The sequence below is a fragment of the Sphaeramia orbicularis genome, chromosome 22 (genome assembly GCF_902148855.1).
Source record: "Sphaeramia orbicularis chromosome 22, fSphaOr1.1, whole genome shotgun sequence".
Lineage (NCBI taxonomy): Eukaryota > Metazoa > Chordata > Actinopteri > Kurtiformes > Apogonidae > Sphaeramia > Sphaeramia orbicularis.
In genome coordinates this window covers 32,449,415-32,464,217 of record NC_043978.1, presented here as the reverse complement: position 1 = coordinate 32,464,217, position 14,803 = coordinate 32,449,415, and the positions used below count along the sequence as shown (strand labels likewise).

The 14,803-nt window shown below is 37.8% G+C and overlaps 1 protein-coding gene across 6 annotated transcripts in view; it reads right to left on the bottom strand.

Annotated features, from left to right (window-relative positions):
* smoc1 (SPARC related modular calcium binding 1) overlaps window positions 1-14,803 on the bottom strand; it is a 92,697-nt gene that overhangs the window by 29,725 nt on the left and 48,169 nt on the right. For all 6 annotated transcript variants that reach the window (XM_030126702.1, XM_030126700.1, XM_030126703.1 and 3 more), the window contains 3 exons: window positions 14,476-14,556; window positions 3,593-3,785; window positions 2,127-2,209 (listed from right to left, as the gene is read on the bottom strand). In XM_030126702.1, coding sequence (XP_029982562.1) covers window positions 2,127-2,209; window positions 3,593-3,785; window positions 14,476-14,556 — 357 coding nt within the window. The remainder of the gene's footprint in view (window positions 1-2,126; window positions 2,210-3,592; window positions 3,786-14,475; window positions 14,557-14,803) is intronic.

Sequence of the window (14,803 nt, the reverse complement as noted above, 5' to 3'; positions counted from 1 at the left end):
AAATTCAAACTTTTTGAACTATTAGGGTCCCCAAATACACAAATAAATGTACCAAAGACTAATAAAAGTGGGTTTAGCAAAATATGACCCCTTAAGTACAGATTTGAAACGCTTCCTTTAGTTTTTCCTTTTATGCAGATTTCTACTTCAATATATCTCAAGACAGATATTGTACATTTTGCTCCGCTGTATTTGTCTTATTTACACAGTAGTGGAAAAATGTTTTTGCACACCCTTAAAATTTTACACAGTTTCAAATATTATCATGACTTGTTTGCAGAAAAATCTTTTTTGTGTTTCAAAAGGTACAGCTGCATCAGACAGACACAAACACAAATAATATTTTTGTTTATTTTAACAAAAAAAAAAATAAATAAATTTCATCATGTCAAGGAGCATTATCTTGCTGAAATACTCAGTTTTGACTGTCTCCAGAAGGGAGCATGTGGGTTTGGAGACTGGAACAATATTTGGTTCAATGACTTAAGAGTGATTCTTAATGCAATATGTCACAAATGCACAGGGTGTCCAAAAACTTTTTTATCCACCACTGTAATTCCTTTTCAGATTACAATTTTCATCCCTGGACTGTCAATTGAAAACCAGATATTTACCTCTGCCAAGGAGGTTATGTTTTTGTTGGCGTTGGTTTGTCTGTTTGTCTGTCTGTCTGTCTGATTGTGTGCAAGATAACTCAAAAAGTTACGGATGGATTTGGATAAAAATTTCAGGAAATGTTGATACTGGCACAAGGAATAAATGATTAAATATTGGTGGTGGTCGGGGGTGGGGGCACTGATCTGCCTTGGCGGAGGTCTGTGCTCTACGAGTGTTTTTATAGAAACAACAGCACAGACCTCCGCCAAGGCAGATCAGTGCCTGCCCCCCCACCCCTCCCACCCCCGATCACCACCAAAATTTAATCATTTGTTCCGTGTGCTAGTATCAACATTTTCTGAAATTTTCATCCAAATCCGGGGCACTAATCTGCCTTGGCGGAGGTCTGCGCTCTCCGAGTGCTTCTAGTTCCAAATGTTTTTATTTTGGATGTTTGTGACAATCTCACAACTAACTAACTGAACAACCACCGCCCCCAGTCTAATGGACAGTGTAATACTCATCCTACCTCAGTGCAATAATCACAACACATGCACCATATTTTTATTAATCTTACCAGTACATGTCCTATACTGCCTGTATATACCCTTATTTGTTGTGCATATTTCCCATCTGTAGTACATAGTTAGCTTTTGTATATTTCAGCAGTTTTAGTAGTACTCTAGTAGTATATGTACATTTAATATTTTATTCTGTAGCTTTTTGCACATGCCTATATTTTTCTTTAGTATTTTGCATGGTATTTTTATACAGTCTTTTTTTGCATTAAGTGTTTTTTGCTGCTTAACAGAACAGAGCTGCTAAACTGATTTGCAATGTTCCTGTGACAGTGACAATAAAGATCCATTCTATTCTATTCTATTCTATTCTATTCTATTCTATTCTATTCTATTCTATTCCAAAGGATGAACTATGGAGAGTCCCACCCCTCCTGCTGTGCCCCATGGGAACATCAGAAAAAATATGAACATCAGTCAATGTAGAGCGATATTGTGCTACTATTCACATATATGATGCATTAAAAGGATGGTAAAGAAAGTTCTAGTTTTATGTTAAACAGCTGAATGGACTGCATTTCTCATCACAGGCGATACACATCACTAACACAAAAATGACAGCTATCTTAACACTTTTTTTTTTTTTTCACTCTTTGAGAGTGAAGTGTTGAGAGGTGAAGAGGTGAGTTTCGTCATGATGACGCTGCAGAAACATCCTAAGTGACTTTGAGTAGATTGTGTAGAGACAGTTACAATGACGACATCTCTGTGATGTTCAGGTGTGTAGTTATTGCATTAAGTTATTTCACCATCTGATACTTCAAACAGTTTTACCAGAGACTGCAACTTTTTAGACTTTAAATGACTTATTCCATCACTGTTAATCTGTCAGTATTAACATTCACTGTATGCAATAAGTGGAAATCAGTCAATCATCATGCCATCATACTTTCTAATCAGACTAAGCATTATATAAGCATAACAGTTAATTTAAAAAAAAGTAAAGACAACCTGTCAGGTCTCTGCCTTGGAAGGGATCTTCTATGTCTGAGATACGAGATCGTGCAGCACCGTCACACTCCGGCGTCTGGTACCTGTTAGATTTAGACAAAACGACACCACAATGAGGTGTATGACACATTAAGAAGATATGAAGCTGCACAAGACACGCAACAGTTTGTAATGAGGAGCGTCTGTATTTTGAATAAATTTAATCACCAATAAAAATGTTAACAAATCGACCTTATAAAATTAAGCTGTCAAAAACACAAAAGCAGCACAAAAGGCCTTGGAACAACCTGAAGACTTATTAAGAAATGCAGTTTTGGAAAACCAGGAGCTACTGGAGCAGTGAAAATATGCAAAAACGACTGCTTTAGGCTGTGTTTCTGATGATCTGTAACAAATTATTGAAAGTGCTTAACCTTTTTCTAAGCTCTCAATAACATGACATGCACAAAGCTTTGTTTCAGAGACATAAACTGTTTGACATTATTCGTGGCATGACTCGTTTTCTCCTGGCTATTCCATCAGTGCTTCTTGAACGGGATGGAAAACTGAGCATGTGTCTCTCATTTGCCTCTTTTTTTTCACAGTAAAACTAAATTATCTTTTTTTTTTTCACAGTCTGGAGAGTCACTGATCCCAAACGGGATGTCTGATACACAACTCTGCACATTTTTATCCGGAAGGAAAACGTGGGTTGAGGGATTGAAGATCTTGTCCAAAATGTTCAAGATTTTATTTTTATGATTCACTGTCTCAGAACTATAGATTGTTGTTTTTTTGTTTGTTTTTTTCTGATATTGTCGTAAGATTTTCTAGGATAAAAGCTCATCCTTCAAAGTGTAAGACCACTGGAGAGAGAACGATGATGGCCTTTTAGGAGCAAAAACGATTCATCTGATGACTGGTCCATGTTTATATTCTTTTAAACATCCAATCTCTGTCTCTGTTTATAGCACTGCGTTTCAAGATGTAATATTCATGTTCTAAATACAAGTCATGAATATTTTTTAAACATCCACAAACCTGAGCAATAGGCAAAAAAGATCCATTCTGCTTTTTCCATTTCCCTGAGAGCAATATAAACAGTAGCGACTGCACTAAAAACAAAGCTCATACCAAACGCTGAGTGTTTATCACCAGCTAACCGATATTCCATCAGGACTTCGAGAAAATTGTTCTGCAAAGTGAACTGTAAAGAAAACTTAGATTCCAACAAAAGTAGTTTATAACAGTAGAATACAGAGATTTTACAGCCACAGATCTGAAATCCAGTCATTTGCTGCTGACATTTGGATGGAAAAAAACTTAAAGTACTGTTTTGTTGTTTTTTTAACATGGGGGGGGGGGGACAAGAAAGTAGACCATTACAAAATTCTAAAATGATAATATCCACCATGACAAAAACAGACAAGAGATTGTAGATGCATGATACAAAATCCATTTAGGAACAGTATTTTCAGTGAGATTACCTGGTGGAGGTCCCAGGAATGGGTCGACCCGTGTCCACCAGAACACACCAGCAGTAGCCAGTGGACTGGTGGCACTGGACCGGTTTGTAAAGGCCTCCAGGTCCACAGTCGGGGATGAAAATGTCCTCACGAGGATTCTGCCGAGCCTCGTCCAGGGTGTTCTGTCGCTCCTGGTCACAAGAGGGAACCTTCTCTAAAACCATGAGAAACACACTCAATATGGAAACACAACCAGAAACACATAATCTGACAAGAGGTTAAATAAGTGACAAGAGGAGAGGCTGTCGCACACTTTATTATCATTATTATCCTAATTCAGGGTGATGGTGTGGATGAGTTTTTACAACTTCCAACTAACATGAACATCATTTATCACTGAAGGATCTGCTTTTTTTGCCTTCCCTCAATAGACAGGAAGAGGTTGTGGTGGATGATTCATTCACAAAATCCAGGATATTGCAACCAGAAAGCAGAGTTCACATCCCGGCTCCTGTAAGTTTTTAGGTTCATTCAATAAGTCTTTTGTTTATAGTCAAAAAAAGATTGTGGTTTGCTTTAAATATTCATAAATACATGGAGTTTTTCTGTATTGAACCAAGTACTGGAATCTTTCCCCGAACCTATGACTGTTGTCACTACCTCCTGTTGTTATAAATCAACCTGACAGTTCTTTTGGTGGAAAAGAAATGCAACCTGTTGTCTATGAACCAGAGGATGACTGATACTGGATTTTTAAAGGCTGATGTAATAACATTAGTTTGGAGAAGGCGAACGCTAATAGTTGGTTAATCTTCTGATCTCATCCCTACCTTCGTCCAAACCTGACGACACTGGAAACGCATTATGCATCTCAGCATCTGACTTAATTATAAACCAAATAATGCAAGCAAAGAAAAAAAAAAAGGGTAATAAATCAAACTACTGTTAACTTTAGAAAAAAATATTTACCTTTTGAGTCAGAGTCAATGCTTCCAGATATCAGCTACTGTCGGGCAGCCAACTGCTAATACTGATATAATAGTCTATCTTTACGATGAACAGTTTACATTCATGTCAAGAACACTGACACACATACTGTAGACTATCTAGAAATGCTGACATTAAATATTCTTTTGATTCAGAAACATTGACATTATACACATCTATGGTTTGCAGCTTCACAATGTGGTTATTTGATATTCCATGTTATTATAAACGCATGTTAACTGTTGCATATTGAGAGTTTTAACTATGCATGTTGTTGACTTGGCTGTTGTTTTGTTATACTTCAAGAGTAACTAACTATGTCTGTATGTAAAAGCAGAAAAGCATGTTATGTGGTCAGAGTCAGAGATGGAAAAATGTTTTTGGACACCCCATGCGTTTGTGATATATTGTTTTAAGAATCACTCTGAAGTCATTGAAATCTGCCAAGTATTATACCATTCTCCAAAAACCCACATGCTCTATTCCTCGAGGTATAAACTGGGATATTTCAGCAAGATAATGAAACACATCCAGGGCATGACATTTTGATGAGTTTTTTTTTCTTGTTAACAATGAACAAAAGGAATAATTTGCATTTGTTTGTGTCTGTTTATGCACCTTCACCTTTTAAACCAAAAAGATTTTTCCGCAGATATTTCATTATTATATTTGAGATTGTGTAAAATTTAAAGGTGTCCGAAAACTTTTTCCAGGACTCTATGTCCAGACCTCTTCCTGCGGTTATATTAGTATGTCTTTATGCACCAAGTTCCTCAATATCCGTTCAACACAGGCGCTGTCGTCCTTAAAAGATCTGCTGCAACAACCTTGTTCTCCACACTGTATTACATTCACATCCATTAGTCCATGCTCACTCTTAAGTCAACTACAACAGAGCTTCATGCTAAGCCCGTTGCCGTGGTGATGAAGTGTGCTTGTACCACTCCGATCCATTCTTCATTTACAATTCAAGTGCACATTGAGGCATTAATCTACTACAACAGGGTCAGGCTAACCGTTTGTGATGACATGTGGTTTTTTCACTTTGTGGAGCTGATTAGTGCCCAGTCAAGACGTAGCCTCGCTCCCACAGATCCAGATGGATAATTAGGAAAATACAGGGCCAGTTGTTGCATGGTTCACGAAAAAAACTGGGAAAAGAGCTTGTGAAATTAGATCTGGGAGTGTACACACATCCTCTAACCTACATTAGATCCTTCAAAAGTAGAAGTAAAGTGCCAGAGAAAATGTTAACAACTAGATGTTGCTATAATCTGAGACACCAAATCTATCTTATTATGTACTGCTGCATTATTTATTCATATGTCTAAAGATTCTGTCCTTCAAATGTATACTTAGTAGGCTGTCATTCTAATGCAATGGACACTTGGAAGTATAAAGGTCATGACTTTTACACCATTTGAAATAGAAGCATCTGTTTTCACATGCACGTAAAGCATAGAAACTCATTTTAGTTCCAAACTCCAAAATTTTAATAGTATTATAGCTGTTATTAAATGTTTTCTGCTTTTGTAAATCCACTGTGATCTATAAGTCATAATGCACATGTATAAATGATAAGCTGAGGCATAGTATTGCCACCATTTACATTTATGTGATGTTCGAGAAATTAAAAGATAATTTTACGAGCCAAGAACTTTGTGATATAGACAGATGGTAAAGAACAATTTAGTTTTGTATTAAACTGCTCAATGGACTGAATTATCCTTTAAATTGACAAATATGTGTCAATGATGGCACTCACTGTAATACGATTTTTTTCCTAAAATAAGGTCCTATGAGGTAAACCCAGAGCGAGTGATATGTTGGCTCTCTGTAAGTACTAAATGAAGTACAATTTTGATGTACTTGTACTTGGGTATTTCACTCCACTACATTAGTCAGACTGCTTTAGTTACTGTTCAGTGAAAATTTGCTGATTTTGAATGTTTGTGATAAAATTACGGATGAAAAGTTACTTTGTTGTTTGAGAAAATTCTCCCTCTTCTTGAGTCAACTGAATTAACTCCCCTGAATTTGCAGGAAAATTGAAAATTATTATTAAAATATTGCTACAAAGCTGAAAACTGGCCTTTTTTTTATGAGCTCACAACTTTTGACCCCATCATCATATGTTGGTTGTGTTCCAACTGACACAACCAACATATGATGATGTTACTGAATATGTTATATTTCTATAGATGAAATCACTTGACAGCATATGAAGTAGTTGAAATGATCAACATCTACAGTAAAAATATGAATCCAAAAACATCACTAATAATTAAACAGTAACATAGACAATCACTGCTGTGCATTTAACACATAATACATTTACTTAAATAAGAGTTGCATTGTACAAATGTTAGTTGTAGTGGAGAACAGTCTCTGTGCGATTTTTTTTTTTTTTACTTAAGCATCTGAATACTTCTTTCTTTCACCACTGTGCTGGAGTGAAAAGGTTAAGGGTTTAATTAGAAAAACTGAAAAATAATGATAAATATTGCAGTGGTTGGTTTGTGTGTGAAGAGGTGCTGTGTTTTTCTGAGCATGACTGCTAAATGTGTCACTGCACTAAACAACTTTTTCTCCTGTGAAGACTCATTCTCAAGTGTTCTTAGCTGCACCGTGCCTCTGGTCCTCGCCAAAGTTCCTTCACATCCAAATTATTTAGCACTGTTTATTATACAGAGGTTATACTGGCGCCAGGCACTAGGATTCCCAAAAGAAAATTGTTTTTATACATGTAAATGGAAAAAGGCTGGACGCAATGTGGTCCTCTCAGTTTTGTGTCAATGTGAAATCCAATCTATGACTTCTTTGCCTGTCTTGGATATCTACATTTGTGCTCTATTTATTTTCTGTTTTTGTTTCTTTTACAATTTTATTTTTTATCCTCCTTGGCAGGAAGTGAATGATTTGAAACCCAAACCCTTAGAAAACAAATATTGTTCTGGAAAAAAAAAAAAAAAAAGAGGATAGAAACCCACACAAGTGGATGTCAGGAACAGTCGTAACAATTTGCTCATTGTTGTGGTGATTCTGTTCAAGGCAGATTGATAATAGACAAAAGATGACCGACCATAGTATCTTTGACGAGAACAGACTTGCACCATTTTTTCTTTACTTTTACTTTGGTGCTTTGTCCTACAGGCTGCCAGCCAAAAGAAAATATTTTTACATCTTTTCCTCTTTATTTCTCTTTCATTTAATCTAATACTCTCTTTCTTTCAATCCACCTCCACCAGCCTATTCACTTTTCTTTTCCTTTCCCTTGCCTTCTTTTTCTTTACCTTCCTCTCTGGACCTCCCCCATCCAGTTCCCTCTCCTCTTCGCTTCACTCCAATAGCTTTCAGCTGTGGGGTAATCACTGCAATATTGTCTCTAGTACGCCTTCTCCGCAGTTAAAATAGCGGAAATGTTAGTAATAGGGGAACTCTGTGAGAAGGTATGTCCGTGCATGTGTGTGTATTTATGACCCGCAGTGCAACTAAAATGAAAAAACACTGAAGAGTTCACTCATAAAAGGGATACGGTGTGTCATAATCAACCCACATCTCAACAGAATTGTGCAATCAATTTTTCAACACATCGTTCATTATTGTCATCACTTATCGTGTTGTAAAGTATACTACAGGTGCATGTGGCCCCAAAGTAGACACCCAAAAAAGGCAAATTTATGGCTGCAGATTTTTATACAAAATCATGCCTCTAGACGACATGATCGCATTATACCCATTCAGCATTTCGCTTCTCTATTGTTCGCCTCACCGTAAGGGAACAGCGGTGGTTTGCAAGTTTTTGGTTCTGCAAACACTTTTATAAATGAGCTGCATGACAGAGCGCTTCCCCCTCCTTGCGACATTTGAACAACACAACGTCAAAGCCTGGCAACAAAGCATTCCTTTGAAAAATGGACTTTGCATCGCTGTGCCTAAGCAAACACGCTTCGCTAACACAATCGCCGCATCACTTTAAATCATGATTATGGGGTATCCAGAGACAGAGAGCCAGTAAATAAATTATGTTGTGTATGTGCACACAGGAGGCCTGCTACGTAAGCAGTAAGGCTTTCCAGAGAGGGGAGAGAGAAACAGAGGGGTTCTGATTCTTACAATGGAGGACTTGCAGAACCAAATCATCTCAGTAACAATCTCAGGAAGCAGCACATACAGTACATTCAGACACCTTAAGTTTTAACATAAAACTTTTATCATACTATATGGTAAGAGACTAATGAATTCATGTCTTTGCTTTAAGTCTTAATAGGTTAGATTTTCATGTATCATAAAGTTGAAGTTGGGGTTTGTTTTGTGCTGGTAACCGGCCCTTTGCTGACCTTAACTAACTTCATGTCTAAGCAGCTTTTATAGTTGCCTACATGAAACCAACCTGTTTAGAGAGACATAGTCCCCTCACCTTCCCGTGTGTCCCATGGGACCTTGCTTCAAAAAAACATATATGCTGATTTTAAAAGATTGACAGTGTTCGTCATTCATTATATTACCAAAAGCATTGTGACACCTCTCCACATCATTGAATTCACGTGTTCTAATCACTTCAGTGGCCACAACTGTGTAAAATGAAGCACCTAAACATGCAGACTGCCTTTACAAACACGTAAAAGAATGGGTCAAATCTCAGGAGCTCGGTGAATTCAAGTGTAGTAACGTGATGGGATGCCACCTGTGCAATAAGTCCATTCATGAACCTTCCTCACTATTAAGTATTCCACGGTCAACTGTTAGTATCGTAACAGATTAGAAGCAATTTGGAACAACAGTAACTCAGCCATTAAGTGGCCAGTTAAAATAACAGAGTGGGGTCAGTGCATGCTGAGGTGCACAGAAGTTGACAACTTTCTGCAGAGTCAATAGCTACAGACCTTCAAACCTTGTGTGGCTTTCAGTTTAGCTCAAGAACAATGCATAGAGAGCTTCATGGAATGGGTTTTCATGGATGAGCAGCTGCATCCAGGTGCAGTGCAAAGTGTTGGATGTAGTGGCATGAAGCGCACTGCCATAGAGCAGTGGAGACTGTTCTCAGGAGTGACAAATTGTGATCTTCTGTCTTCCAATCTGTTAGACGAGCCTGGGTTTGGCAGTTGCCAGGAGAACGGTACTTGCCTGACTGTATTGTGCCAAGTGTAAAGTTTGGTGAAGGGGGATTATGCTGTGGTGATGTTTTTTCAGGGGTTGGGCTTGGCTCCTTAGTTCTAGTGAAAGGAACTCATTATGCTTCAACAAACTAAGACATTTTAGACAATTTCATGGTCCAAAGTTTGTGGGAACAGTTTGGGGATAGCCCCTTCCTGGACATGAACCTTGACAAGGACCTTGTCTCTCTGATTTAGAGGACTCGGGCATGTTTGCTCAATAATCAGTCGATGGAAGAACTTTGACGTCACACATTGGTTTTTGTCTCAACTGCTGCTCCAAAGCCAGTTGTTTGTTCAATTCAATTCAATTCAAGTTTATTTACATAGCTCATTTAAAAACAACTTCTGTTGACTGAAATGCTTTCCAGAAACACATCAATGAAAATCGGTGATACACAACAGCATATCAAATGGGTAAAACATAATACACTTGTATGCAAACTAATATAGTAAGTAAACCAAGACATCCTGCCTTTCTTGTTTTTGAATGTGAGGGTGAAGAGGTGGGTTTTCAGTCTCGACTTAAATTCTTCTAAAGACTGAGAGGACCTGATAGACAGAGGGGGGCTATTCCACAGTCTGGGTGCTGCCACAGAAAAGGCTCTGTTTCCTCTAGATTTGAGCCTGGCTTTAGGCACAGCCAACAAGAGCTGGTCAGCTGTTGATTTAGCCATCGCCATGTTGACCTTTTGCAGCTGAAAGTGAGCATGTCTAGGAAATAGAAGGTCAGCTGGTGGAACATGACAGGTCAGAGGTGAGTTAATGTTCAATGACAGTTTATTGACTCAGCAAAACAGTAAAAACTTCAACAAGCACTGCATAACAAAGTCTTTTTTCAGTCCTGTTAGTGGAATCTATTCATCAGTTGAGCTATCAGCTATCAGCTTGAGCTGTCAGAAATATTTGTTTTATTAAATGAACCAAAACTCTAGAAGTCCACCTAGGTAGGCTAGAAAGCTACCATACCAACCTGTTAAATAAAGCCCTGCAAGGTCTGATTAACGATTAAAAGATGGACCACCACATCACTTATTAAAGGATCCAAACAGAATTAATGAACTAGAATAGGTTGTGGAAAAAAAATATTGGCATGATTTTTTTAGAAACGAGTACAATGTAAATCTTTTGGACCCTGGACTTTTTTGGAGCCAACCCAGCAGCCACCAGTGGTCTTATAACTTTGGCTCTACATTAGCTTCATTTTGGAGCTGAGACCCTTGCCCTTTAGTTTTCTTGCAAAAATCCTTATCCTCACATCTTCAAGGTCTCTCTTGTACTTCTATAGAGTAATAGACCTACAACATATAGCCACTATCCGCTAAAATCAACAAACCAGAGAAGAGAAAGAGAAAGAAACAACATGCTAGCATTCAATGTCGTCCATGATATAGACTTAAACGTGATCAAAATCATACTTGAAAAGGGAAGACAGGTAGAAACAGGTACAGACAGTGTACCTATACAGTATATATACATATATGTATCGTGCTGAAACTAAAAACCACAGTTATAATGGAGAAGTAGCACAATAAAATATGCTTCCATCTGTAGTACTATGGAGGTGTATAGGAGAAAAGAATACTGTATGTACTTGACTAAATACATGCATCATCAAACACAGAACACACAACATACTGTACTGCTTTCATGAACACACAATCACATACAGATGCACTCAGACACACACATCTCTCATGACTCCTACGTGATGACATCTCCCCCTGCCTCGGCCTTGTCGCTTGTCCTTTGAGGACACCGGATGCTAATTGGAAACAGGAAGCTGGTGTTTCCACAGAGGTTTCAAAGAACTGTCACAGTGAATCTCTCTCCAGTCAAATATAACCCTCATTGCTGCCTGACCACAGTTTCCCCTGCCACATCACCATCAGTCAAAACTCTGAGAAACCTCATGCCGCAATCAAGTATTTGTTGGCTCTTTTGTGCCTGACTATATAATATAAAATAAGTGTATGAGGTGAATTTCAAATAGTCGTACTCTTAAAATGCCCTCAAGAGGAAACATGGGGTCATATGATCTTAAAATAAAGAACCAGATAAAACACTAAGATTGCAGAAGCAGAAATGCTATTTTTGTTTTAAAAATCTGCTGTTGGATAAAACTCTACTGTCGGGATTTGCTAAAAGTTTGATCATTTTATTACCCTGCCCCCCAAAGGGGAGGCAACGGGTATTGTTTTTGGTTGGGTTTGTTTGTTTCTTTGTTTGTTAACACTCTAGCAGCAAAACTATTGATTCAATTCATACCAAATTGGGTTTATAAATTGCCAGTGACCCAGAATTGATCTGATTACATTTTGGGAACAGTAGGTCAAAGTTCAAATTTTTTATACATTTTTAAAATCTTTTTTTTTTTCCCATGTACTTATAATGGACAAAATTTCAAATGTCTGCAGCATCAAAACTGTTAGTTGAATTCATACCAAATTGGGTTTATATATTGCCAGTGACCCAGAATAGATGTCATTACATTTTGGGAAGAGTAGATCTAAGTTTACATTTTTTTTAATCAATTTTTTAAATCTTTTTTTCCCCATTTACTTATAATGGGCAAAATTTCAAATGTCTGTAGCAGCAAAAAATATTGGTTGAATTCATACCAAATTGGGTTTATACATTGCCAGTGACCCAGAATTGATGTGGTTACATTTTGGGAAAAGTAGGTCAAAGTTCAACTTTTTATGAATTTTTCAAATATTTTTCCTTCTCCCATTTACTTATAATGGGCAAAATTTCAAATGTCTATAAAAACATCAATTTTGTTTCAATTTACTTCAAACTTGCCACATATATAGAAGTAATTGATATGCTGACATCACCACATGCATAGACGTGATGACATCAGCTGGATCGATGCCAAAATAAGCTACAACACGTGCGAGGGGCGGGGTTTGTTGTGCCTGTGTCCTGTGTAGGTTTTTTGTTAGTAGTTTGATTTTTATGCTGCTACCATAGAAAAGTAGACTCAGTGGTTTGATGGTTTGTTTTTATTTTGGTCTGTTGTTGTATCCTTGTAGACAGAGTGGATACACTTAAGTTAGGTTAGAAATAACAGGGATGGATACAGTAATCTCATAATTATTTCATATCAGTATTTTGATATGTTCATTGTCAAGGTTATCTGACTCCCTGCTCATTCTATCCTCCCTGAGAAACTTGAGTCAACATCCGTCAAGAATAAATACAAGGTCCATATTTCTAACATTTCTTCAACGCACCATGGCATGCATGGTAGAAACATGAGCACTGTGTAGGGTGACTGTAATCACTATTATATTGCTACTACACCAGAATCTGCTACTACATTTTCAGTGAAAACCAGGGGTGTGTGAAAGATGTGGACAGTTATTTTTGTGGCTGGTGTAAGTGCATATGTATTTGAAGGAGTTTCAGACCAAAATGTTTTGGGCATGAGATTCATTGAAATATTAAGCATTAAAAAACTCATGATGACACATAATCAATTTACTGCTGAGTGCAACATTATATGACACCAATGAAGCCTTTGATATGGCAGTGGCGCTAAGACCAACACAATAAAATGGAGAAAATTGTACCGGTTGTACCTCAAATAAACTCTTTCCACCGACTTCTTTTTGTGTTACCATGCTGTTTCCTGAGAGAAATGCATGTGTAGAATGTGCTCCATAGCATATTACGTTTTGCACCTTAACAGTAAGTTACACCTTGTGATAGAACACCAACATCCTCATCAGGTTTTCTTGTTTGCAACCATATAATAACTGTCGCTCTTCATATTTGACTGCATTGCATTGACTACATCTGTATTCATAAGTCTGTGTTTTTCAAAGATTACATGCAAAAATAGCTGCTCTATTGATGCTTTTTAGGATGGCAGCATCACACTACTCTGCCCTCCTTAGTAAATCTGTCCCAAAGGTGGATTTTCATATATTTTTAGAAATACTTCTACACAACAAGAGGTGAAGCTTAATACTCTCCATTGCATTTCCACATGTGGTCTCCCATGCATGTAACTGAACAAGCTGACTGTCAATACAATACAAACATCCATCTCATGTATCATGAAAGATGTCCATCCAACCCTTATACACAGACACAAACACACACCCCCATCACATTTACTGAGCGACTAGCTGCAGAAGCGTGAAAGCAGTCAGTTGCCCAGAGGGTAGTGAAACATGTCGAAGAGTAATTGGAAAGGAGACTCAGAAAGCTAAACAAATTACACCAAAGGAAAGAGACCAGGAAACATAATCCCTGCAATGCAGGACTGTCTTCAAACTGGAAATGTTTTACATTTCATTTGAAACTAGTGGCTTTGAAATCACTTATACTAAAGCCAAGTTGATACTTCCAAAGTCTACACTGCATTTAGGATACAAGCTACTATTCGGTATAGTTTTCATCTCAGGAGTAATTTTTTCAGTATGTTGTCAAAAACTGCATCCTGAAAACTCTGTGGTGCAGCGGTGATATTTGAGTCACACTGGAAGAAAGGGCCCATCAGAAGCACGGTCAAGGATTGTATGATCAACCGCTGGCTTCCCACTCACAAACACTGCCAGTATGTGTTTGATTGAGCTCACCACAAAACCAACAGAACCACAGCCAGGAACTCAATCTCCATCTGTGGTGCTTGAACAGAAGAAAACTTATCAAGGTGCACAGATGGTTGGACGTCGGCGGTTACTTTTGATGACAGCGAGCTATGCAACAGAAAGTGTTCATTTATGATGCATCTCCTCTTTGTCTTACCTTGCTTCCTGGACGAGGAGCTGTTCTGCTTGTTCTCCTTATAAACCAGCTGCTTTATCCACAGCGTCGGAGCTGTTATCTCTGCAACGACAAGCACACAGAATAGCTCAGCAGCTTTTGCACTTCAGATGATCTCCAGATAATTTAGTACAGTTGAGGTTTATTTAGTCTTGTCAGCCAGCCTGGATCATCTTGTAGATGCATATTTCAAACATACTTGCACAGCCAAGATTTACCACAAATCAAACCAAGATGCCAGTATTTTTAAAAATATGAAATATGTCATCTGGTATTTTTGACATCTGGATTTTTCCATATGATGTAATGG